The sequence below is a fragment of the Mastigoproctus giganteus genome, chromosome 4 (genome assembly GCF_048544385.1).
Source record: "Mastigoproctus giganteus isolate SK-2022 chromosome 4, ASM4854438v1, whole genome shotgun sequence".
Classification (NCBI taxonomy): Eukaryota; Metazoa; Arthropoda; class Arachnida; order Uropygi; family Thelyphonidae; genus Mastigoproctus; species Mastigoproctus giganteus.
The window spans coordinates 166,103,169-166,127,634 of record NC_143578.1 but is presented as its reverse complement, the minus strand read 5'-3'; the positions used below and the strand labels follow the sequence as shown (position 1 = coordinate 166,127,634).

Here is a 24,466-nt window from a genome sequence, read left to right as displayed (position 1 = left end):
ACTTTCCGTTAACAAAACCATGCTGTGTCCGAGCTATAACTGAATTCTTGTCTAGATGATCCTGCAGTGCTTCTTTTAATTAGTGCCTCCATTAATTTTCCTGGAACAGAAGTTAAACAAACAGGTCTATAATTACTTTTGTCAGCCTTTGATCCTCCTTTGTGAATTGAGGTCACATTTGCACATCTCCAGTCTATCGGTACCTCCCCTAAGTCCAAAGAAGCTCTCATAATTATGGCAATAGGCTTGCTTGCTTCCTTTGCTGCCTCCTTCAATATAACTGAATAGATTCCATCCACCTGATGTGCCTTTTTTATGTTTATCCTCAACAATTTCTACTCCACTTTCCTCTCACGTATTACAAAATCATCTAGCTCACTGCCAGAGTTTACTTCACCTCTGGCATTCCCCTTATTGAATAACTCATATGTAAATGTAGATGCAAAATATTTGATTAGTTTGTTAGCCACCTGAGCAGGATCATCAGCAATTGAACCATCAATATCCAGTGTACCATCTAATTCAACCCCCTCCTTGTACAGTTTACATAGGTAAACAACTCTTTTCTGTTTTTCTTTAAATCCTTTGCCAAGGATTTCTCATAATCTGCCTTTGCCTTCCTAATCTCCTTTGTGACTTGGTTACGGATCAGCTTTTATCTATCATAGGCTTCTGTGTCACGTGTTAATTTATATATATCCCATGCATTCTTCTTCTTTGCCATATCTCTCATTAGTTCATCTGACATCCATTTAAGCCTAAACCTTGAACAATATTTCTTAGTTGGTATGTAAAGCCTAGTAGCTTCCAAGATAAATTCTTTGAATGCTTCCCATTTTGAATTTGCTGTTGGTAACATCATCAGTTGGTCCCACTGTATAGAATTTAAATACTGTCTCAGACCATTTTAGTCACCTTTACGAAAGCAAAAACCCTTCCCTTTACCCCTGATGGTAGTTACCTCTTGCACTGCTAGCTTAGGGAGATACAAGGACTAACAGATTAACAGTAGCCACTGACAGAGGCAAAAGTGATACTTGCATTGCTGGCTGCTGCTCATTGGATACTGTTAATCTGTTAGTCCTTGTATCTCCCTAAGCTAGCAGTTTTCCGACCCACCTAACACTGCCCCAGTAGTGTCAGCAAATATTCTTGCACCCTTTCTATTTAAGTGTATCCCATCCCCGTAGAAGTAGTCTCTACTGTTAACATCATCCGATATCCATTCAGGCCCTAACTTGAACCGCACTTCGTAGTTGGGACAAAATGCCCAGTATCCTCCAAGAATTCCTTTTTGAATGCTTCCCATCTAGAACTTGTTGGTAACATTATCATCATGATGTGGTTACAAAGGAACTGAATGCAAAAAATAATTTTGATATCATATATTTGGATTTCAGGAAAGCTTTTGACACTATTGCACATGGAAGACTATTGTACAAATTGGAGCAGAATGGTATTAAGGGTAAGTTGTTACAATGGATGAAAGGATTGTTGAGTGGGAGAAGACAGAGGGTGGTAATTAATGGGTGCTGCTCTTCATGGACTAATGTTATTAGTGGAGTCCCACAGGGTTCGGTGTTGGGTGCTCTGTTGTTTTGTATATTTATCAATGATATAGATGAAGGTATATCAGGCTTAGTGTTGAAGTTTGCATATGATACAAAGTTAGGCAGGGTTGTTAATGACCGTAATGGCAGTGTGCAATTGCAACAGGATCTAGATAATTTGGGCAGATGGGCTAAGAAGTGGCAACTGAAGTTTAACCTTGACAAATGCAAAGTACTGCATATGGGTAGAAGTAACCAAGGAGAAAAGTACAAATGTGTGGTACTACACTTTAGGTGGTAGAAAAAGAAAAAGACCTTGGAGTAATTGTGCAGTCAGATATGATATTTTCTGAGCAGTTCAGACAGGCTGCCAGGGCAGGTCATGGTATTTTGTCAATGATATATAGGAATTTTGTTAGCAGGGAAAAGGAGGTGATTGTCCCTCTGTATAAGGCAATGGTCAAGCCACACCTTGAATACTGCGTACAGGTCTGGAGGCCTCATTTTAGGAAGAATGTAGATTTGCTTGAGCATGTACAGAGAAGGGCAGCAAAATTGGTGAGGGGAATGAAGGGATCCTCTTACTGAGAGAGGCTTAAGTTCTGCAAATTGCAGTGGCTGGAGACTAGGCACCTGTGCGGTGATCTGATTGAGGTGCATAAGGCCTTGAATGGGTTGGGCATGCTGAATTCTGATGGGATCCTTCCACTTGTTCAGATTACGAACCTAAGGGGAGATAAATTCAAATTAAGAAACGACAGATGTAGAATTGATGTGCAGAAATTTGCCTTTAGCCAGCGGGTGGTTGATTGCTGGAACAAACTTCCATCTGTCGTTGTGGAAGTTGATAGGTTGAATAAATTTAAGCAGGAACTAGACAGGCATTTGGAGGGAATGGTGTGATTATTATTTTTTTTTTTTTTTCTTTTTGTTTTTGGCTGATGTTGCATAAGCTCATACACTTGCTTTCTTGCATCACATGCCACTACTACATCATCATCAGTTGGTCCCACTCTATTGAATTCAAAAACTGTCTCAGACAATCATAATCATCATTACGAAAGCAAATGCCTTTCCTTTCACCCCACTGGCAGCTACACCCTTGAGTAAATCCCACATCAGCACAATGTGATCACTGCCACCTAGTGGCTCCTCCATCTGCAGATCCCTAATGCATGCATCATCACTGTTGATAATCAGATCAAGAGTATTAACCCACCTCTAGTTGCCCTTTGAACATGTTGCTGTAGAAAACAATCCTCCAATAAATCCACAAAAGTCTTGCTAGTGTGAGAGTGACCAACCCATTAGTTCCAGTCAATATCTGGAAAGTTAAAATCCCCCATTACAAGACATTCTGATTTACTGGCCCACTCTATTTCTCTGCACAATTGTTTGTTGTACTCATCAGAATCATTAGGCCTATGACACACTCCTGCTCTCATTTTCCCAGTGCCTACATCACACCAAACTGACTCAACATTTCACTGTCCACCCATGTCAACTGGATGCACGTCCCTAGATTTTATGGCGCCTCTGTAGCCAGGTGAGCATTAGCTGCAGTGCATAGCACACGCTTCTTGATTAGACCGAGGTTCGAGCCCGTGACCACCAAATACGGAGGATGCGGAAAGGTCAGGCAATGACCACCTCATATCCCCGGAGCAATACGGCCTTAGTTGCTAATGCTCCTAAAAACCAAATAACAACAACAACTACCTAGATTTTATATGTTTCTTAACTAACAGCATAACCCCTGCTCCCCTCCTATCCTGTCTATCCTTTCTGTACACATTGTACTCCCCAAATTCCAATTCTGCATTCCTTATATGTGTGACAACACGTCTGTGATATCCCCACAATATCTGCCTTTGATGTCCTACCAGCACCTCAAATATATCCAATAAACTCCCTGCACCAGTGCACATGCAAGCATACATGCACCTGTTCTTATTCTTAGCTACCCTCACACAGCCCATCTAACTGAGCTGTGTGAAGCTAGCTAACTCCCAGCAGTCCGAAATCCCCAGCAACCCGCTTTCCAGGCTGCTGCTCATTCCAATAGAATGCAGTGCAAGAATCACCTTCACATCTGCTCCATCCATCCATGTATCCCCCAAGCTAGCAGTTTTCCGACCCACCCAACACTGCGCCGACAGCATCAGCAAACATTACTACACTCCCTTCACCTAAGTGCATTCCATCCCTGTAGAAGCAGTCTCTCCTCTTTCAAGGCTTATCAATCTTTTGTATATACAGTGATGATAGAAGACAGTTCAAAGAACACGTGCAACAGAGAAAGGAAAAACTGATAAGTTGGTGCATACACATTGCAGTTGTAAGATCCTCATATTAAAAAAAATATGCAAAAAGTATTAAAGCTTTCTATTATACTAACCTATTAGTAACATCACTATGAGCATGGTTTCAGATGGAGAAGTTTGTTGTTTTGATAGAGGAGGCCTGGAATTTTCATTCACAGAAGTATTTATTTCTCTGGAACTTTGTTCATGTGCTGAATCAACTGTTACCAAGGGCTGTTCAAGAGTAGGCGTCTGCTTAAAACTATATTTTTTACACTACGTTGTGGAACAAATGTATCATTGTCTAAGCCAGGGCATTCATCTAAATCATCAAAGAGTTAAACATTTCCACTGGGCATAGGCTGATAGGTAGGCATTAGATAAATTTATTATCAATTATAACTACTTAGAACTTACAAATGTAGTGGTATAATGTAAACCTGATAGGAGATATGAAATATGTATACTGTGAGCTATCTTCCATCTGTCATTGTGGAAGTTGATGGCTTAAATAAATTCAAGGAGGAACTGGACAAACTTTTAGCGGGAATGGATTTGTGAAATTGTTTTTTTTTTTTGTCTAATGCTCATACACTTGCTTTCTTGCATCACATGCCTCTACTACTACTATACTGCATTAGCTGTATAAGTTTAGTGTAGTATTTTAATTATATTGAATTTGAATGGAAATCAAACTCAGACCAGAGCAGCCAGGGGGATGTCTTTGTATGTGCTCGACATAGATTGCAAGGATGTTAGGTACCAGCTTAATTTTTTTATGGGCATTTATGAGAGCTTGAAGAACAGAGTAGATGCCCTTAAATGATTTAATTTTGGAGCTCTCCTCATTTTATAATTTCTTAGGCCATATAGCAAAGCTGTATGGCCTGAGAAATAAAATGTTTGCAAAGCTATCCTGTCCTTTCATCTGTATTTGTCCAGTAGTATTTAAAGTGCATTGACATTGTAATGGTTTTGATTCTCGTAGTGTTGCAAACATGCCTTTGTAACAAGTTCCCCTGCCCCCAAATATTCACACTACTTTCAAACTGATGCTCTTGCCAAAAGTTGAATTGCTAATTGACTATTTGTTTAAGAGATGGGGCTGCTATGACATTGTTTCCACTACCTATGGTCTGTGATCAGATAGTAGTTTGTCTTTAGTGAAAACATTCAAACAAAACAGAAAGCTTTAACTGTATTACCTCTTCTACTATTGCTACTTCCACCACCACTATACTGCATTAGGTATATAAGTTTAGTGTAGTATTTTTAATTATATTATTATTATTAATAGCCATATGGTGCAAGGAAGCCTGAGGCTTATGATGCACCAGGAAAAAAAAAGTTCCCGAGTTACCCTGAGAGAGAGAGAGAGAGAGAGAGAGAGAGAGAGAGAGAGAGAGAGTCAAAAGTAGAAGGGAATCACCAAGAAAGAGAAGAATGAGGATATCCAGCTCAGGACCCTGGGTGTGCCAAGTCCATACTCACCAGATGTGAGTTCCTGGGATTGTGATTTGAGTGGAAATTGTACTCAGACCAGAGCAGCAAAGCAAATGGCTCAAGATAGTGGAAGTGCCATGGCTTGGGGTGGAACTGAGCAGGGGGCTTGGGGAGATTCACAGACTAATAGATTAACAGTAGCCACAGGCAGAGGTGAAAGTGATTCTTGCACTGCTTCTATTAGAATGAGCAGCTGCCTGGTGGGCGAAATGCTGGGGATTTTAGGGACTGGTGGGAGTCATCATGGAACAAATAAATACATGGACTGTGTTAGGGTAACTAAGAGTAAGAACAGCATGTACACCAATGCTAGAAGTATAGTAAATAAATTTGATGAATTTGAAGTGCTGGTCAAGACATGAAAGGTGGATATTGTTGGGATCTAGAGACGTGGTGTCATACAGATATAAGTAATGCAGAATTGGAATTTGGGGAGAACAATGTGTACAGAAAGGAAAAAAGACAGGATAGGAAGGGAGGAGGAGTTATGCTGTTCGTTAAGAAACATAAAATCTAAAGAAGTGCATTCAGTTGACATAGATGGACAATGCAATGTTGAGTCAGTTTGTTGTGATAACCACTAGGAAAGCAAAAATGAGGGTAGAAGTTTGTTATAGGCCTAATGACTCTGATGAGTACAATGAACAATTATACAGAGAAATAGTGGGCCAGTAAATCAGTGTATTATAATGGGGGATTTTAACTACCCAGATACTATGTATATAAAGTGCTTAGCATCATAATACACAGCCATTTCTGAATAAACAGAAAATTTTTAAGGTGGCATCGTTTTAGGTTATATCTCATATTGTGAATACCTTCACAACGAGTTGCCATGATATTGCACTACTTCGAATAAGTAACGCTTCACCTAAGGAGAAAACTAGTGTTACTTATTCTCAGATAGGTACCACCACCCAGACAGCACTGTTTCAGGGCTATTTGGCCCTTCGTCAGTGAGTGGGTAGGTACCCAAGTGATGCAATGATGGCAAAAACAGTTATGAAGTATATGTTTTTGCCATCATTGCATCACTTGGGTACCTACCCACTCACTGACGAAGGGCCAAATAGCCCTGAAACAGTGCTGTCTGGGTGGTGGTACCTATCTGAGAATAAGTAACACTAGTTTTCTCCTTAGGTGAAGCGTTACTTATTCGAAGTAGTGCAATATCATGGCAACTCGTTGTGAAGGTATTCACAATATGAGATATAACCTAAAACGATGCCACCTTAAAAATTTTCTGTTTATTCAGAAATGGCTGTGTATTATGATGCTAAGCACTTTATATACATAGTCTAAATTTGTTCGCAGCTTGAGGCTCTAGCCCTAAATGCGCCTTAGTCTAAATACATCATACACCATCAGGCATCTCTCATATTGTGGAGTTATACTTCATAACTGTTTTTGCCATCATTGCATCACTTGTGTACCTACCCACTCACTGACGAAGGGCCAAATAGCCCTGAAACAGTGCTGTCTGGGTGGTGGTACCTATCTGAGAATAAGTAACACTAGTTTTCTCCTTAGGTGAAGCGTTACTTATTCGAAGTAGTGCAATATCATGGCAACTCGTTGTGAAGGTATTCACAATATGAGATATAACCTAAAACGATGCCACCTTAAAAATTTTCTGTTTATTCAGAAATGGCTGTGTATTATGATGCTAAGCACTTTATATACATAGTCTAAATTTGTTCGCAGCTTGAGGCTCTAGCCCTAAATGCGCCTTAGTCTAAATACATCATACACCATCAGGCATCTCTCATATTGTGGAGTTATACTTCATAACTGTTTTTGCCATCATTGCATCACTTGTGTACCTACCCACTCACTGACGAAGGGCCAAATAGCCCTGAAACAGTGCTGTCTGGGTGGTGGTACCTATCTGAGAATAAGTAACACTAGTTTTCTCCTTAGGTGAAGCGTTACTTATTCGAAGTAGTGCAATATCATGGCAACTCGTTGTGAAGGTATTCACAATATGAGATATAACCTAAAACGATGCCACCTTAAAAATTTTCTGTTTATTCAGAAATGGCTGTGTATTATGATGCTAAGCACTTTATATACATAGTCTAAATTTGTTCGCAGCTTGAGGCTCTAGCCCTAAATGCGCCTTAGTCTAAATACATCATACACCATCAGGCATCTCTCATATTGTGGAGTTATACTTCATAACTGTTTTTGCCATCATTGCATCACTTGGGTACCTACCCACTCACTGACGAAGGGCCAAATAGCCCTGAAACAGTGCTGTCTGGGTGGTGGTACCTATCTGAGAATAAGTAACACTAGTTTTCTCCTTAGGTGAAGCGTTACTTATTCGAAGTAGTGCAATATCATGGCAACTCGTTGTGAAGGTATTCACAATATGAGATATAACCTAAAACGATGCCACCTTAAAAATTTTCTGTTTATTCAGAAATGGCTGTGTATTATGATGCTAAGCACTTTATATACATAGTCTAAATTTGTTCGCAGCTTGAGGCTCTAGCCCTAAATGCGCCTTAGTCTACCCAGATATTAACTGGAACTTGTGATTTGGTCACGCACACTAGCAAGGCTTTTGTGGATTTATTGGATGATCTGTTTTCTATAGCAGCATGATAGAGAAGCAACTAGAGGGAGTAACATTCTTGATCTGAATATCAGCAGCGATTATTCATGTATTAAGAATTTACAGATAAAGGAACCAATAGGTAGCAGAGATCACAGTATACTGATGTTGGATTTGCTTAAAGATGTAACTACCCTGATGGGTAAAGTTAAGGGTTTTAGCTTTCATAAAGGGGACTACAGTGGTCTTAGAGATTTTTTTAAATTCTATACATTGGGACCAGCTGATGATGTTACCAACAGCAAATTCTAAATGGGAAGCATTCAAGGACGTAATCTTGGAAGCTACTAGGCTTTTTGTTCCAACTAAGAAATACTGTTCTAGGTTTAGGCCCAAATGGATGTCAGATGAACTAATGAGGCTTGTGGCAGAGAAAAAAAATGCATGAGATGCATATAAATTATCAAGTGACACAGAAGTCTGTGGTAGATATAAGCTAGTCTGTAATCAAGTCACAAAGGAGGTTAGGCAAAGGATGCAAAGAAAAACTGCAAAGACCTGTTTACTTATATAAACTTTAAAAAGAAGGGGCTGAATCAGATTGGTCCACTTGATATCAGTGGTTTGACTGTAGATGATTATTCTCAGAGAGCTGCCAAACTAAATGAGTATTTTGCCTCTACATTCACATATGAGGAGTTATTCAAGGAGGAGAAGGCCAGATGTTTATCAAACTCTAAGAGGTTAAATGATTTTGCAATAACTGAGAGCAAAGTGAAGGAGGGATGGGATCTATCCAGTTATATTAAAGGAAGTAAGCAAACCCCCAGCCTTCATCTTACTTATTAAGTTCTGCAAATTGCAGTGGCTGGAGACTAGGCACCTGCATGGTGATCTGATTGAGGTGTATAAAAGGCCTTGAATGGGTTGAGCATGCTGAGAATTCTGATGGGATCCTTCCACTTGTTCAGATTACGAACTTAAGGGGGCATAAATTCAAATTAAGAAACGACAGATGTAGAATAGATGTGCGGAAATTTGCCTTTAGCCAGCGGGTGGTTAATTGCTGGAACAAACTTCCATCTGTCGTGGAAGTTGATAGGTTGAATAAATTTAAGGAGGAACTGGACAGGCATTTGGAGGGAATGGTGTGATTTTTTTTTTTTTTTTGGCTGATGCTGCATAAGCTCATACACTTGCTTTCTTACATCACATGCCAGTACTACTACTACAAATCTGAATTCCACACGATACTTGTTAATGTTTGGCCACTTTCATACATCCTTATTATTTTAATTTTCTGATCCAACTCGATCGCTTTCCTTGTCTTTATAGATTTCCTAGTACCGCTATCACTAGTAAATGTACCATGATAATGGTCAAAATGAAAATTTCTGTAAAGAACTTCACGGGATTAAGGCAAAAGCTCACTATCACCCCAGCAAGCTCACATTTTACTAAAGCACATTTCTGGAGGTCACTGCCATGAAACAATTTGCACTTTCTGGGTTTATTAGTGCATCTAATTATAAATGGCTAGTAAACTCGATCTTGTTGCATTTGCGTTAATACCAATAGCTGGAATTGTGTGGGTTTTTACGATGTTATAGTGAAATGTGTGCCCCTTCAGTCATATAAAAATAATATAAATATTGTAACGTAAGTCTGAAGCTACATAATTTGGGGACTTACTCTATCAGAAAATGTACAGCAACCTATGTAAAAAGTATGGCGATAGATAAAAAATGAAAAAAACTTAGCATACACTACTCGCATGTCCAATACAGTATGATGCTTCCCTTTATTTTTTACGATGTCAATTTTAAATCTAGTAGCTTCCCTTTATTTTTTTCTATTTCACGTGGTCACCAACATTATTATTGTTATTATTAGTATTAACCATATGGTGCAAGGAAGCCTGAAGCTTATTCATTCACCAACTTTATTATTATTATTAGCCATATGGTGCAGGAAGCCTGAGACTTATGTGCACCAGCCAAAAAAAAAAATTCCTGAGTTACTCTGAGAGAGAGAGAGAGAGAGAGAGAGAGATGGTTTGGTGTTTGGTTTTTTTTTTTTAGGAGCATTAGCAACTAAGGCCATATTGCTCCGGGATATGCGGTGGTCATTCCCTGACCTTTCCGCATCCTCCGTATTTGGTGGTGACGGGCTCGAACCCCGGTCTAATCAAGAAACGTGTGCTACGCACTGCTGCTCCTTCCCACCTGGCTACGGAGGCGCCTAGAGAGAGAGAGAGAGAGAATGATGATATCCTGCTCAGGATTGGGTTTGCCAAGCCCGTACTCATCAGATTAACGGATACACCGGTTTCAAACTTTTGAATAATTTCAAGTTTTTGTTTAATTGAAAGCCCAACTCTTGCGTTTACCCATCATTTTCATGATTTCTAAACAAAAAAAAAATAGTTACTATAAAAAAAAAAAAATTCCAACATCCCTGACATAAATAATGAAACAAAATTTGTCCTTTTGCAGTGTGACGGAACACAACAATTGACACAACACACTGAAGTGAACTAAGCATTTGGTCTCTCTCTATTTTTTTTTTTTTTTTTTTTTGGGCAGTGGATGTGTAGACAGTGGGGGTTGCAAGATAATAGATACACTAGTCTCCCAATGATAACTTATAACGCCACTTCTTGTCTCTTATTTACGACTTGTGAAACATCTGTTTATACCTTTATATTTATTACTTGAATTTTATGATTTCTGGTTTATTTTATTATTTTTTTTTTAATTTCGAATCTTGAAGTGTCCCGGTTAATCTGCTTCCTGGCTAATCCGATCCCGGTAAATTGAGAGTCTGCTGTACTTAGATTTCAGGAAAGCTTTTGATACTGTTGAACATGGAAGACTACTATACAAATTGGAGTGGTATAGCATTAAGGGCAAGTTGCTACAATGGATAAAAGGATGGTTGGGTGGGAGAAGGCAGAGTGGTAATCAGTGGACTAATGTTATTAGTGATGTTCCCCACAGTTTGGTGTTGGGCCCATTGTTGATGTATATTTATTAATGATATTGATGAAGCTATATCAAGCTTAATGTCAAAGTTTGCAGATGATACAAAGGTGGGCCTGGGTTGTTAATGACAGTATGCCGCTGCAACAGGATTTGGAAAAATTGGGCAGATGGGCTGAGAAGTGTCAACTGAAGTTTAACATTGACAAATGCAAAGTACTGCATATGGATAGCAGTATCCCCAGAGAAATGTACCAACTGTGTGGTGTTACACTCAGGGTAGTGGAGAATGGAAGAGACCTGGTGGTAATTGTGCAGCCAGATATGAAGTTTTCTGAGCAGTGCAGACAGCCTGCCAGAGTAGTTCATGGTGTCTTGTCAATGATATACAGGAATTTTGCTAGCAGGGATAAGGAGGTGATTATCTCCTTGTATGAAGCAATGGTCAGACCAAACCCCTTGAGTACTGTGTACAGGTCTGGAAGCCTCATTTTAGGAAGGATGTAGAATTGCTAGAACGATTACAGAGAAGGGCAAAAAGACTGGTGAGGGGAACAAAGGGGTACTCTTATGAAGAAAGGCATAAGTTCTGCTAATTGCAGCATCTAAAGACTAGGCATCTGTGAGTTGATCTGATTGAGGTGCATAAGGCCTTGAATGGATTGAGCAGGTTCAATGCTGATGGGATCCTTCTTCTTGCTCAGATTACAAACCTGAGGGGGTATAAACTAAAATTGAGGTAAGACAGTTTTCAAATAGATGTGCAGAAATTTGCCTTTAGCCAGCGGATAGTTGATTGCCGGAACAAATTTCCATCTGTCGTTGTTGAAATTGATAGTTTACATAAATTCAAGGAAGGAGTGGATATACTTTTGGAGCGAATGGATGGGTGAAATGGTAAGGTTTTCTTTTTTTTTTTTTTTTTGTTGGTGATGTGTCCTTGCCCTTCATGGACATTAGTTCACGAAGGGCAAGACCACTGGTCTTCATGGTAAATGTTATTAGTTAAGTTTTCACTAAGGGTACTGTGCTGGGTCCACTGTTGTTTTCTTTATTTATTAATGATATTGATGGAAGTATATCAGGCATAATGTCTAATTTTGCAGTAATATAAAGGTTGGCAGGGTAGTTAATGACAATAAGCAGGATAAGATCTAACAACAAAATTTAAAAGAATTAAGCATATGGGCTGAGAAATGGCTGTTAAAGTTTAACATTGATAGATGTAAGATACTGCATATGGGTAGCTGTAATTGCTGATTAACCTACCATCTGTATTTATTATTAGTATTAGCCATATGGTGCAAGGAAGCCTGAGGCTTATGTTGCCTCAATAAAAAAAAAAAAAAATTCCCAAGTTACCCTGAGAGAGAGAGAGAAGTAGAAAGGCATCACCAAGAAAGAGAAGAATGATGATATCCAGCTCAGGACCCTGGGTTTGCCAAGCCCATACTCACCAGATGTGTGCCCCCGGGGTGATTGGTACTGCACTCAGGGTAGTGGAAAATGAAAAAAGATCTGGGGGTTGGGCTAATTGTGCAGCCAGATATGAAGTTCTCTGACCAGTGCAGATAGTCTGCAAGAGTAGCTCATGGTGTCTTGCTAATGATATACAGTAACTTTGCTAGCAGGGATAAGAAGTTGATTATCCCTTTGTATAAGGCAATGGTCAGGCCACACCTTCAGTACTGCATACAGGTCTGGGGGGCCGTTGTTTTAGGAAGGATATAGATCTTCCAGAACAAAATGGTCTTACCAAGAAAGGCTTCAGTTTTGCAAATTTGGAGACTAGGCACTTGTGAGGTGATTGGGGCATTTAAACCTTTGAATGGCTTGAGCAAGCTGAATGCTGATGGCATTTTTACTCATGCTCAGAATACATGCATTAGGGGCTATAAATTTGAATTGAGAAAGGATGATTGCAGGATAGATGTGTAGAGGTGTGCCTTCAGCCAGTTGGTGGTTTATTGTTGGAACAAACTTACATCTTTTGTTGTGGAAGTGGGAAGTTTGAATAAAATTTAGTGTTGACCAGTTTCAATGGCATTTCTTTGAAGAACATAGCAACACCACCTCCCTTTCTGCTTCTCCCGGAGGTAAACTTTATCCTGTAGGCTGTTAGTGTAGCTATCATTATGTTCTGTTGCCACCATACTGAATCACTAGCTGACAATGATTTTTTATTCAGTCTTATAAAAAATGTCATCAGCACAACAGGCAGGAATTCTTGCAAGGATTAAGCCCTATCCCACTCACAACATTCCATCACCAAGAGTCAAATAGTTAAACGGATCTGATGCATGGATAAAAAAGGCATGTGTAACAGGCATGTCAAATTCCTCTAGGCCATGATGCCACTGCAACAACACCTCTAAGAATTTTTTCATTTTGAGGTTGCATTCCCTAACAACTTCTGAACAAGTAGTAGCTAATGTCCTCCTTCAAGACACCTCAATGTTAGTGTAGAAGCCACTAAGCTATCTACCACAAGTAGTAACTATGTTTCTTTCAAGTTATCTTGTGAAGCAACATCTGTTGAAGCCATCAGTAACCTTCCTTCCTGGCAGATCGGTGTTATTGTCTGACTTCGACCCAAGCCACAACATCAGGAGAAACCTCATGGAGTCCGCACCAGACGCTCAGCTGAATGGAAGCTGACTTGAGACCCAAGCACAACAGTAATCGTGCCTTTTATGCATTCAGAGAACAAGATAGTCAGATCTACCATCGTAGTAGACAATGCTTCCATTTCATCCCATAGTGCAAATTCGCCAGGCAAACAAGACAAGCTATGCCTGCCAATCCCAGTGATGATCACAGCAAATCAGCCATGACCTCATATTGGTCTTCCTTTCTTGAGGCCCAGAAATTGAATTCAAATGCCTTGCTCTGACACTGTAATGTATCAGAATGTTAGAAGCTTAAGAAATAAAATAAAAATTACTGAGCAAATCCTGCTAGTGGGCACATTCGATATCTTAGCTATATCCATAACATGGCTTAAGCATAAGCAACAGAATATAGTGATAACTACACTAGCAGGCTGTGGGGCGGAGTTTACCTCCAGGAGAAGCAGATAGGTAGGTGATGTTGCTATGTTCTTTAACCTGATCAACACTAAATCCAGTTACTCACCAAATTTTGAGGCCCTAGCCATCACACTTCTCAGAAATGCATCCACAGTAGATATCTTAATGTATATTGTGCCCCCATACCAACTATTGATATTACTCAGGTGGCCAACTGGGCTATAAAAACCATTTGCACCCTCAGCTCACCATATTGTCATAGGGAATTTCAACCTCACACACAGCTCACAGCCCGCAAGATGGTTCTTGTTGGCTACCTGAAGTCAGCAAATATACAGCTAATCGATCATTGCCCTACTAGAGGAGAGAACCATCTTGACTTGCTATTTTCCTCCTTAACATGTATGATTAAAGAATTGCCTCAGATGCATTACAAATTGGATCACAAACCTATCCGTGCAAAATTAATTATACTTATTCGGGGACCACTTGCTTGAAAAAACCTCTGTCATCATTAGCTCCAAGTTCCTTAACAGCCAAAAATTCCTGCAAGCTGCCACCCCTATACCTTAGAACATAGTTTCCCAAACTTTTTTAGTCACGGAACTTTTCATCTCACAATATATTTACAGAAAACTTTTCATCTTGCAATATGTTTATGGAATACTTTTCATCTCACAATGTATTTACTGAACACTTACAAAACACAAGTTTAGCTGAAGCCAAAGAACTATTTGCTAATATTTTATTACATACGACACACTATGCATCAGAGGCATCTTTATTTCCAAAATATGTAAAGCTGAAATTCAGATAACTCTCATCATACTTTTGTTTTCATCTTTTATTAGTTGGTTCCTGTTTTTTCACTTCAGATTTTTGGGGAACAAAAGGCTGTGATTGTTCATCCTCACTTTGAAGTGTGACAATATTGTGTTCATTTTCATCGACTACAGTTGCAATCCTAGAAGTACTTGCTTCTCAATTTAAAGTTCCCTTTTTCAACCACAAATCCATGGTCATTTATTTTAATAATAATATTTCGAAATACTGATTATCAAAAAAAATTTATACAAGGAAGTGAGTTTAGTTATGATATCGGTTCGCTTTCCCACCTCCTTCAACCTGTGTATGCCAGGCTAAATTGCATATGAATGGCACATTAGACCACTACATTGCTACTTTTTCGTAGATAGCATTACCTCTATGCATGCTTTTCTATTCAAAGCCCGCCAAAATAGTGTTCTGTGGTCTATTTGATTATCAGTCTATGCCAGTATATTAATAACTGAAAAAAAATTACTTTAAAAATTATAATAATACAAAAGTGGTGTATGCTACAAATATGCAAAATTTATTTATTTTATTATTAATTACGAATTTTTGCAGAACACTTGTTCGCATCTCACAGAACACAGTTTGGGAAACACTGCCTTAGAATATCCTTGAAATGTGTGACGTCTCACTTGCTGTAACTCTATTAACAATCAGCATTGCACAGTATGCTGCATCAGAGAAGATAAGGATCTTGTCTCACTCCAAAGCTTGGTAGAATCCAGAAGGACATGTCTTTTCTATTAAAGCAGCAGCTGCACCAGATTTGGAAAAGTACTCAACAGGTTCTGACAATATATTTTATTCAAGAGCACAAGCACAATTTAACAGGGAGAAATCAAGAGCAATAACAGCACACCTTGGGTCCAACTTCAACAAGGGAAAATCCCATTCAACTTCAGATCCCATAGCTTCTGTAGCCAGCTGAACCCAGCTCAATGACCAGACCATGTCACCAGATTCAATACACCCACAGGACAGATTCAATATGCCCAGGACAGATTCAATACGCTGGTGTGTAGACTATTGAATACCAGATTCAGTACTCTACACACCAACTGATAGCAGCATAAATTCGCTTCCAGCAACTGCAACTGACAAAGTGCCACAATTCATGATAAAATGCCTCATCCCGTTCTTTCAATCACTCAGGTCCATCTTCAACGGAATTCTGACCACAGGAATCTTTACTAAATCCTGGAACAGCTACCTTGTGAGACCCCATCAAGAGTTCGACACCCCCACCGTATTCGAGCACTTTCGGCTGATATCTAACCCTTCAATGCTCCTAAAATTATTCTGGAAAAAATTATGCTGCCCATCTTAATGAATCATGTCCTTGGGGATAAGTCGCCACAGATCTACCCACACCATCCGAAACCGGTCTGTAGAGATGAACCTCCTTGCAGCCACGCTTTATAGCCTTAGTCGCTGATGCGCCAATAAAACTAAACTAAACCAAGCAGCCACGCTTATTTTGTTTGCTTTTGAACAGCACGAGGAACTCTATCACATACTAGATATTGAAGCTGCCTTTGATGCTGTCAACATGTTAGCACTCCTGTGCTTAATTGAGGCCCACTATCTAATCCAAGGTAATATCCTCTGGTTCATAGCATCACTCCTCCATGACAGGATATTACAGATTGATGCCCATGGACAAGGCGATCTCTGCTGGTGTTCCACAAGGAGGAGTCCTATCTGACTTGTTATTTACAGCCATCGTTGCACCTGTTGTTTGTAACAATGAGAAAATCATCACATATACAGATGATATAAAAATTCTAATGCCTATTGCTCCCAACGATGACTGTGAGGATACAGCATGTATTAATATTAGTCTTATCAACATCACCTCTTACCTAAAACAGTATGTTTTTGTTTATGCTCCAGCACGACTACCAAGTCATTGGAGTTTACAATAAATCATTAATTCAAACCCCGTGTTTAGCAGTCACTGGCCGCTCAAAGAGCACATGCTACTGCACTCCCACTCCTGACCACTCAGCTATGTTGCGATGTTTTCCCTCAAAACAACCCCTACAGGAATAGCTCAAGCATTCAATGGAATTGTAATATCAGGCACTCCCACCCATGCAGATTTGGGAATAGTATTTGACCCAAAACTTCGGTTTTATGCTCATGTAGACATCGAAGAGAGGCTGCTCTGGATATGAGTCCAGAGCAGCTGTTCTTCAATGGGCAGCTAAACAACACTTAATCTATGTCAAGGATCCCCAAATAATTAGGAAATTAATTAGAACAGTAATTTATACTCCACTCCTCTAGCTACTGAAGTGTGAACATCAGCAGCTACTACAACGAAGAAGCAAATCCTTACTGCACAATTCTGGCTCCTTAAATGTGCTAACCGGAAAGCTTGTCTCCCACCACAGGAAAGAACTACAACCTTAGCTACTTCACTGGGGATGCAGCAGATATTATTGAAATATAGCAACTAGTAGCCACAGTTAAAATGGTCACAGACCAAATCTCAACACCATCCATTTGGGATTTGTGTTAGTGGCAAATACCCAAGTGAGAACTTTGGTCAACCCCCGATGCTCTACATGAAGCATTGGAGACTTTATATTTCAGATTGCTTCCTTCCAAATCAAATGCTAATGGAAATATAGCACCTCAGTGCTGACTTGAATGAGTTTTGCACCAATAAAATTTATAGGAAAGAAGCCTTAGCAGCTTGCTCAAATCCCATAATCCAATAAGAGCAAGCCTGTTCTCCTCTCCATACCATCTGCCAAGATCTGTGTTATGACAAAATTCCCTTGTTATATGTGGGGGCTAAGTCTCACCATCTGTAAACAAGAGCACGTTGATGCATATACACAGAGAAAGTATGAATGCCATTCATACAATATATATGTGGCGCCTCCGTAGCCAAGTGGGAAGGAGCAGCAGTGCGTAGCACACTCTTCTTGATTAGACCGAGGTTCAAGCCCATCACCACCAAATACGGAGGATGCGGAAAGGTCAGGGAATGACCACTGCATATCCCGGAACAATATGGCCTTAGTTGCTAATGCTCCTAAAAACCCAATAACAAACAAAAACAATATATATGATATATATTTACATCATATATATATATATGATATTTATTGTAAATATAAACTATTTAAATACAAGGAAGACCTGACAGATTATTAGGAGGGATGGATAGGTGACGTGGAAGTGTTTTTAATTTTGGCTGATGCTTTATAAGCTTGTTTTCTTGCATTATATGCCACGACTACTACTGTTATTAATAATAATAACCAGCTCAACAACAGCAACCTATGAGGAGGTACATAGACCTAAAATAGGAAGTCAAAGAAATCTAGCATATAGAAAGTAATGACTATTCCAGTCACTGTGTGACTGTTCCAACCACCGGCATGGTGTCAAAGAGTCTCCATAAAACCTAGCAGCAATAGGCCTCACAGAGAACACTTACATAGAACTCCAGAAAGCAGCGATCCTGAACACCTGTAGGATAGTCAGAGAGTTCCTCGACCAATATTAATAACTGGACATAAAAACAACCCCATGCACCTGGTACCAATACCCTTCACAGATAGAGAAAAAAAAATAGAAGAAAGAGGTAATAATAATAACTATGCATTTGGTTACTGTCTCCCCACAACTCTTCAGAGTTGTGGGGATTCAGTGTTCTCAATGCTACTACAGTAGCATTGAGAACATTGAATTTCTTAATGTCCACTGTACCATTTGTGTAATGTCACCATTAATGGCTGGAATTTGGACTTTAAATCGATGAAGTCATTCACACTGTGTCAAGTCTCAATCTGCTAAATGTGTGTAGTAAAGCCTGGTTAATGGATTGCAGAAGAAACAACTCCTACAGATAAGCATGTTTAAAGTGAACTGAAGTTTGTAATGTGACATAGGTTATTGTCTGGCAGATAATGGCTCAGGTTTAAAACTATTTTCTGTGAAATAGCACTCTATAACAGAAAAAAGGAGCCTTTGCAAAGCACTTTAAAAATTATCCATGTGGTTATGCATTTATAGGACAAGCTCATACAGAATTATTTTTTGATTTGATTTGTATGACTAAATTTTTTTTGCAAAAAAAAATTGCCAACTTTGTTATACAGGAACATTATGCCTAGCATAAATTTTAACTCTGCTATTCTGTATTATTCCATTATTGTTTGTCTTTTGGGCAACAAGATTAGTGAATGGAACAAAGGGGTGCTCTTACGAAGAAAGGCTTAAGTTTTGCAAATTACAGTGTCTGGAGACTAGGCACCAGCGAGGTGATCTGATTGAGGTGTACAAAGCCTTGAATGGTTTGAGCATGCTCAATGCTGATGGGATTCTTCCTCTTGCTCAGAATAATCACCTGAGAGGGCATAAATTCAAATTGAGGAAAGACAGATGTAGGATAGATGTGCGGAAATTTGCCTTTAGCCAGCGGGTGGTTGGTAGGTGGAACAGACTTCCATCCCTTGTCGTGGAAGTTGATAGCCTAAATAAGTTTAAGGCTCAGCTGGACAGGTATTTCGAACGAACAGAGGGGTGAAGTGGAAGTAGTTATTTTTTATTTATTTATTTTACTTTATTTTTTTTTTTTGGCTGATGCTGCATAAGCTTGCTTTCTTGCATCAAATGCCTCTACTAATGCTAATGCTAATATTAAATATAAACACTGTACATTTAAACATTTTCTTCTTTTAAGTTTTTTTTAAATTTTAGTTTAAAATAACATACAAATTAGGTTTCTTTACTGCCTCAAATTTTACTATTACTGTATACTTCAAATATGTTGACTTTCATTTTTTTTATTACTTTCATATTTTTAAAGTTTTGTGTGAAATTGTTTTTTTCTCATCATATACATTTATATACATATTTGTACTAAAAATTTATTTTAAAGTTTATTTTTTAGAGTAAAGCTTGGCCTTGCCATAAGCGAGAATGTAAAGACATCAAGCGGATATCACCAAAAATCCCAACAGATAGCCTTCGATTTATAGCACAGCTAATTTATAAACTGCAAGTATGTTTCATGGATCTCATCATAAATTTATAAAAATTTCATTTTATTATTTTAAAACAGGAAATTTCTATAAAGTTGAATTATTTACTTGAAGTTTCTAGATGCCAAATGAAAACAATGTTATTTCTTATGTTGTTAAATTATTAAATATCTTGTATATTTTATTATTTATTATATATGGTGAAAATCTTTTAGGTTATCACTTGTAGCTTTACCAGCAGTCACTTTGAGACAGGTTGACCCAGATATTTTATTGTATTAATGAAGTTAACTGATATGATCAAGTAAACAAATTCCTAACTATGTATAAGTTAGTGCTTAAGCACCATTTCATAGCAGTTGAACCATCCAAAGCTGTATTATTAGAGGCATCATTACATTGACCCCAGGTGCTCACAGCCGGTGAGTATGGGCTTTGCACATCCAGGGTCCTGAGTTGGATATCATCATCATTCTCTTTCTTGATGATTCCCTTCTATTTCTGACTCTTGTTTTCTTTCTCTCACAGGGTAATTCAGAATTTTTTTTTTTTTTTTTTTTTTTTTGGCTGGTGCAGCATAAGCCTCAGACTTCCTTGCACCATATAGCTAATAATAATAATAAATAATTATACCTCATATTGTGAAATCCTTTGCAACAGGTTTCCTATCTTTCATACTTTGAATAAGTAATGCTTCCTTAATAGAGAAGACTATTGTTACTTATTCTCAGTGAGTACTGCTGGATGACAGTACTCACTGACAGTACTTACTTATTCTCAGTGAGTACTGTCATCCAGCAGATCATTTCAGGGCTGGTTGACCTCTCCTTGGTTAGTGGATAGGTACTTGGCTGTATAAAAGCTGACATCCCAGTTGTGAATTTATGTCATGCCGACCGGGCTAGCCGAGTGGGTAAAGTACCTGCCCGGCAACCCAAAGGTCGCGGGTTCGATTCGCACCTCGGGCTTGGATCAAAGTACTGCAAAAACCTTGGGAGGTGCAATATGGCCACAGAAGCTGATGCGCCAACAACTACCAAATCAAAAAAAAAAAAAAAATTTATGTCATAATATGAGAGATGGCAAAAATTGTGCAGTTAAAACATAAAAAAAATCTTTGGAGAATGAGTTTCAAACTGCAGAAAAATTCAACTACATATAACTTGGCATTTAGGCATCTTGTCCACAGCCTTGAACCAGCCAAAGTTGTGTGTTAGGACCACAAACAGTGTTTAGGCCTGGTTATTAGAAACATCATTACATTGTAGCAAGCTGCAAATTGTCATATTTGGTGACTCATGTAGAGATAGTTATGCAAGAATCACCCATTTCATTTTGGTTAATCTGAATGAGAATACATTGAATAGAAGGTGTCTGTTATTTTTTTTCTTCACTTTTTAAAACGAGTGATTTTACTAAGCAGAAATTTGCATCAAATTTTGTTTCACTTTATGAAAAAGTGCAACAGAAACCAAAAATGCGACATCAACTTCTGGAAAAGATGCTGTGTGTTTTCTTTTCTTTTTTTTTTTTCCAGACTTTTCAGTGGTTCACAAAGTTTAAAGAGGACTTCTTGTCCTTCAAAGATAATTCTTGCTTTGGCCACCCTTCCACTTCAGAAATCAACAATTCAGTAACATTATAGGCACTAAAGTGATAATATCACAAATACTTATGTGGTGTCCTCATGGGACAAAAAAAATAATGTTTTGGGTACAGGTAAGCATGTGCTTGCCTGTGCCCAAACACAATTTGTACACTAATGCCAAGCGTATACGTTTGTATATTTACAGTATAAATTTATACATTTGTATACTAATGCTAGGAGTATAGTAAACATTTGAATTTGAGGTATTAAGTCATAAAATGTAGACATTGTAGGGATGTTGGATTCCACTCAGACATATGGGGTGCAGAATTTCAATATGGTGAGCGAGGTGTATACAGAAATACATTCTATATTGTGTATTGGTTGAGTTGTCATTGGAAGTTTCCTTCAATTTTGCCTATCACTCATGATGGTGCAGAACTCTAGTCAGTCAGCATATGTGATGAGGGAGTGATATTGTATGTTGTTATGTTGTATGACTGGTCTCTTAGCTACAGGAAGTACTGATCATAATGAGAACTGCTGCCTGGTACCCTTCTTTGCCAGGCCTTTTGTCATTGTGTTTAACACAGGTATGGTTGGGCCCTCCACTTACCAAGGCAAGATGGTGGGCTAGCACAATAAAAAAAACAAGAGGAGAACATAGAAGTGAAAAATAGAGGTTGATAGTAAAGGTTGGTAGGAGATGGGTTAGCAAAGGCCAAACTGAAGGATTGGGGATAGGGGGGGGGGGGCTTATGAGGGGGAATACAAAAGTGAAAGCATAAAGTCAGGGTGATAGTAGACGAGTTGGTGGAGTTTAAGGGCAAGAGTGGAGGAGGAGGAGGCATTGTCCAAGGTGGAAACAGGAGACAGATTAAATCCCCGCAAAAGGAGAAAGATAAATGTCAGAAGGTCAAGTATGCTCTCTATGCTAAGAGAGAAAGGCAGCTGGATTCCAAGTCCTGGAGTCTTCAGTTGAGATATTGGGAGGAAATGGTTACACAGACATGTTGATCCCACACCGAGGAAGTACACCCAGTGTTAGCAGTGATCCTACCCCGCTGAAGTAGGGTTAGCTTAGCTTAGCTTAATCCTCATTTTAGGTAATCCCATATCAGTGTTCAGTGAGCTGCCAGTGCTAGCTGTATATCTTGCCCCAAAGGGGATGCAGGTTTACACTGTTGTAGGATAGCCTTTGCTGGGACTAGGGGAGTACCAGCACAACAGAATTCTACTCTGGAAGTTACCAGGATTGTCAAGGTGAAGTCTTCATGTCTTACCTATTTTCATAGAATATGTTTTTAATTAACTGGAGAAAAGACAAGATGTGGGGGAGGGGAGAGTGTTATGTTCTTGGTTACGAATCACATACGATCTAAGGTAGTGTTGATATGGTGGCCTTTGAAATTTTTAGTCAGTTTGGTATGATATAAGCACTGGAAAAAACAGAAAAAAGTATGTTATAGGCCAAATTACTGTGATGAGTAAATGAACAAACTACATGGGCAGGTGAAGTGGGCCAATAGGTCAGAATGTCCTATAACGGGGCCTTTTAACTTTCCAAATAGACTGGAACTTGTGGTTGATCACTCAATAGTAGCAGAACTTTTGTGGATTTATTGAATGACTGTTTCCAATTTTAACATGTTATAGAAACAACAAGAGAAAGCAGTGCTTTTGATCTGATTATCAACATTGCCTCTTCATACATTAAGAATCTTCCAGTAAAGGAACCAACAGGGCAACTTGGCAACTGACACATGGTTGCCAAGTCTCGTGCTTGGTGTATTACTAGATCTACCAAGAATTATTACCAAATTCTCGATTTTATTACCAATTACTCAAAAAAAAAAAAATATATATATATATATATATATTGAACTGAATTCACTCTGCTAGCCACAGTCTGCACTGCACGCAAAACTGCGTACATAATATACATACTCAGTATTGTGGTATCCTATGATATGTAAGCAAACAGGAATGCTAACTGTTAGTCAGTGTTATGAAAAGAATAAGAATTTTGAAATGAATTTGACTTTTTGTAGGATTTAAAATCTCATACTTGTTATATTATTATTATTATTACAAAAATCACCATTTTCATTATGGGAATACCAAATGATTTATCTTTATTACCAAACAAATTTTTAATTACCAAATTCTTGCCAATTTGGTAATTTGTCCTGCAAGATATTGTTTCAACCCTGCAGCCAGTAAAAATTGGTACAGAGAAATTATGCAGCTGTGATGCAACTCTGCTAACTGCTGAAGGCGTATTTGCTTTCATTATTAATGAGTTACAACGAGAAAAGTCAGAATTCGCCAAGAAGATGAAAATCTCTTTGGTCGGCCTGCTTCAGTATTTAAATATTGGGGAAAATTATGTGAATTGTGTAGTGGCTCCTGGCCTCCCATCATTACCAAACAATGAATCATTATTTGAATTTGCTAAGATGACACTGATTAGACTTTTCAATGAAGACAAATCTCCATCTAGCCCTAACTCTTCACAATCAGTAGATGAATAAAATTAAGAAATTGTGCAACTGATGAGTCTGATGACATTGAGAGACAAGTTAGAAGCAGTGATTCAATCTAAGGCAAAACTTGTGCAATCATCAACTTTTTCTCAGGACCACAAACAGTGTTTAGGCCTGGTTATAAAGCAAGAATTGCAATTATTCGAGGCAAATGGGGACAGAGCTTCCAACATTTTGCATTTAGTTAATTCACTAAAAACCATTCCACCGACCTCTGTTGAATCAGAGAGAGCATTTTCTGCAGTCAGTTTATTTATCACAAAGTTCACAACTAGACTTAGCGACAGGAGAATTGATGCCTTGTGTTTTTTAAGAATGGAGAAATACATGGAGAAAAATGGAGAAATACATCAGGACCTGGCACTCCTCTAGGTAAATGAACCTACAGGAGTGCCAGGACCTGGCACTCCTGGTATTCCTGTAGGTAAACGAACAATCTATGCAAGAAAGCAAGCTTATGCAGAATCACCCACCCAAAAAAAAAAAAAACCATTTCACACATTGTCATTTCAGGTGATTATTCTGAGCAAGAGGAAGAATCCCATCAGCATTGAGCATGCCCAAACTAT

The 24,466-nt window shown here is 38.7% G+C and overlaps 1 protein-coding gene across 1 annotated transcript in view; it reads left to right on the top strand.

Annotated features, from left to right (window-relative positions):
* Positions 1 to 24,466, top strand: part of LOC150087172 (histone-lysine N-methyltransferase SMYD3-like) — a 153,407-nt gene that overhangs the window by 24,725 nt on the left and 104,216 nt on the right. The window contains exon 3 of the mRNA XM_090371866.1: positions 19,673 to 19,783. Coding sequence (XP_090227992.1) covers positions 19,673 to 19,783 — 111 coding nt within the window. The remainder of the gene's footprint in view (positions 1 to 19,672; positions 19,784 to 24,466) is intronic.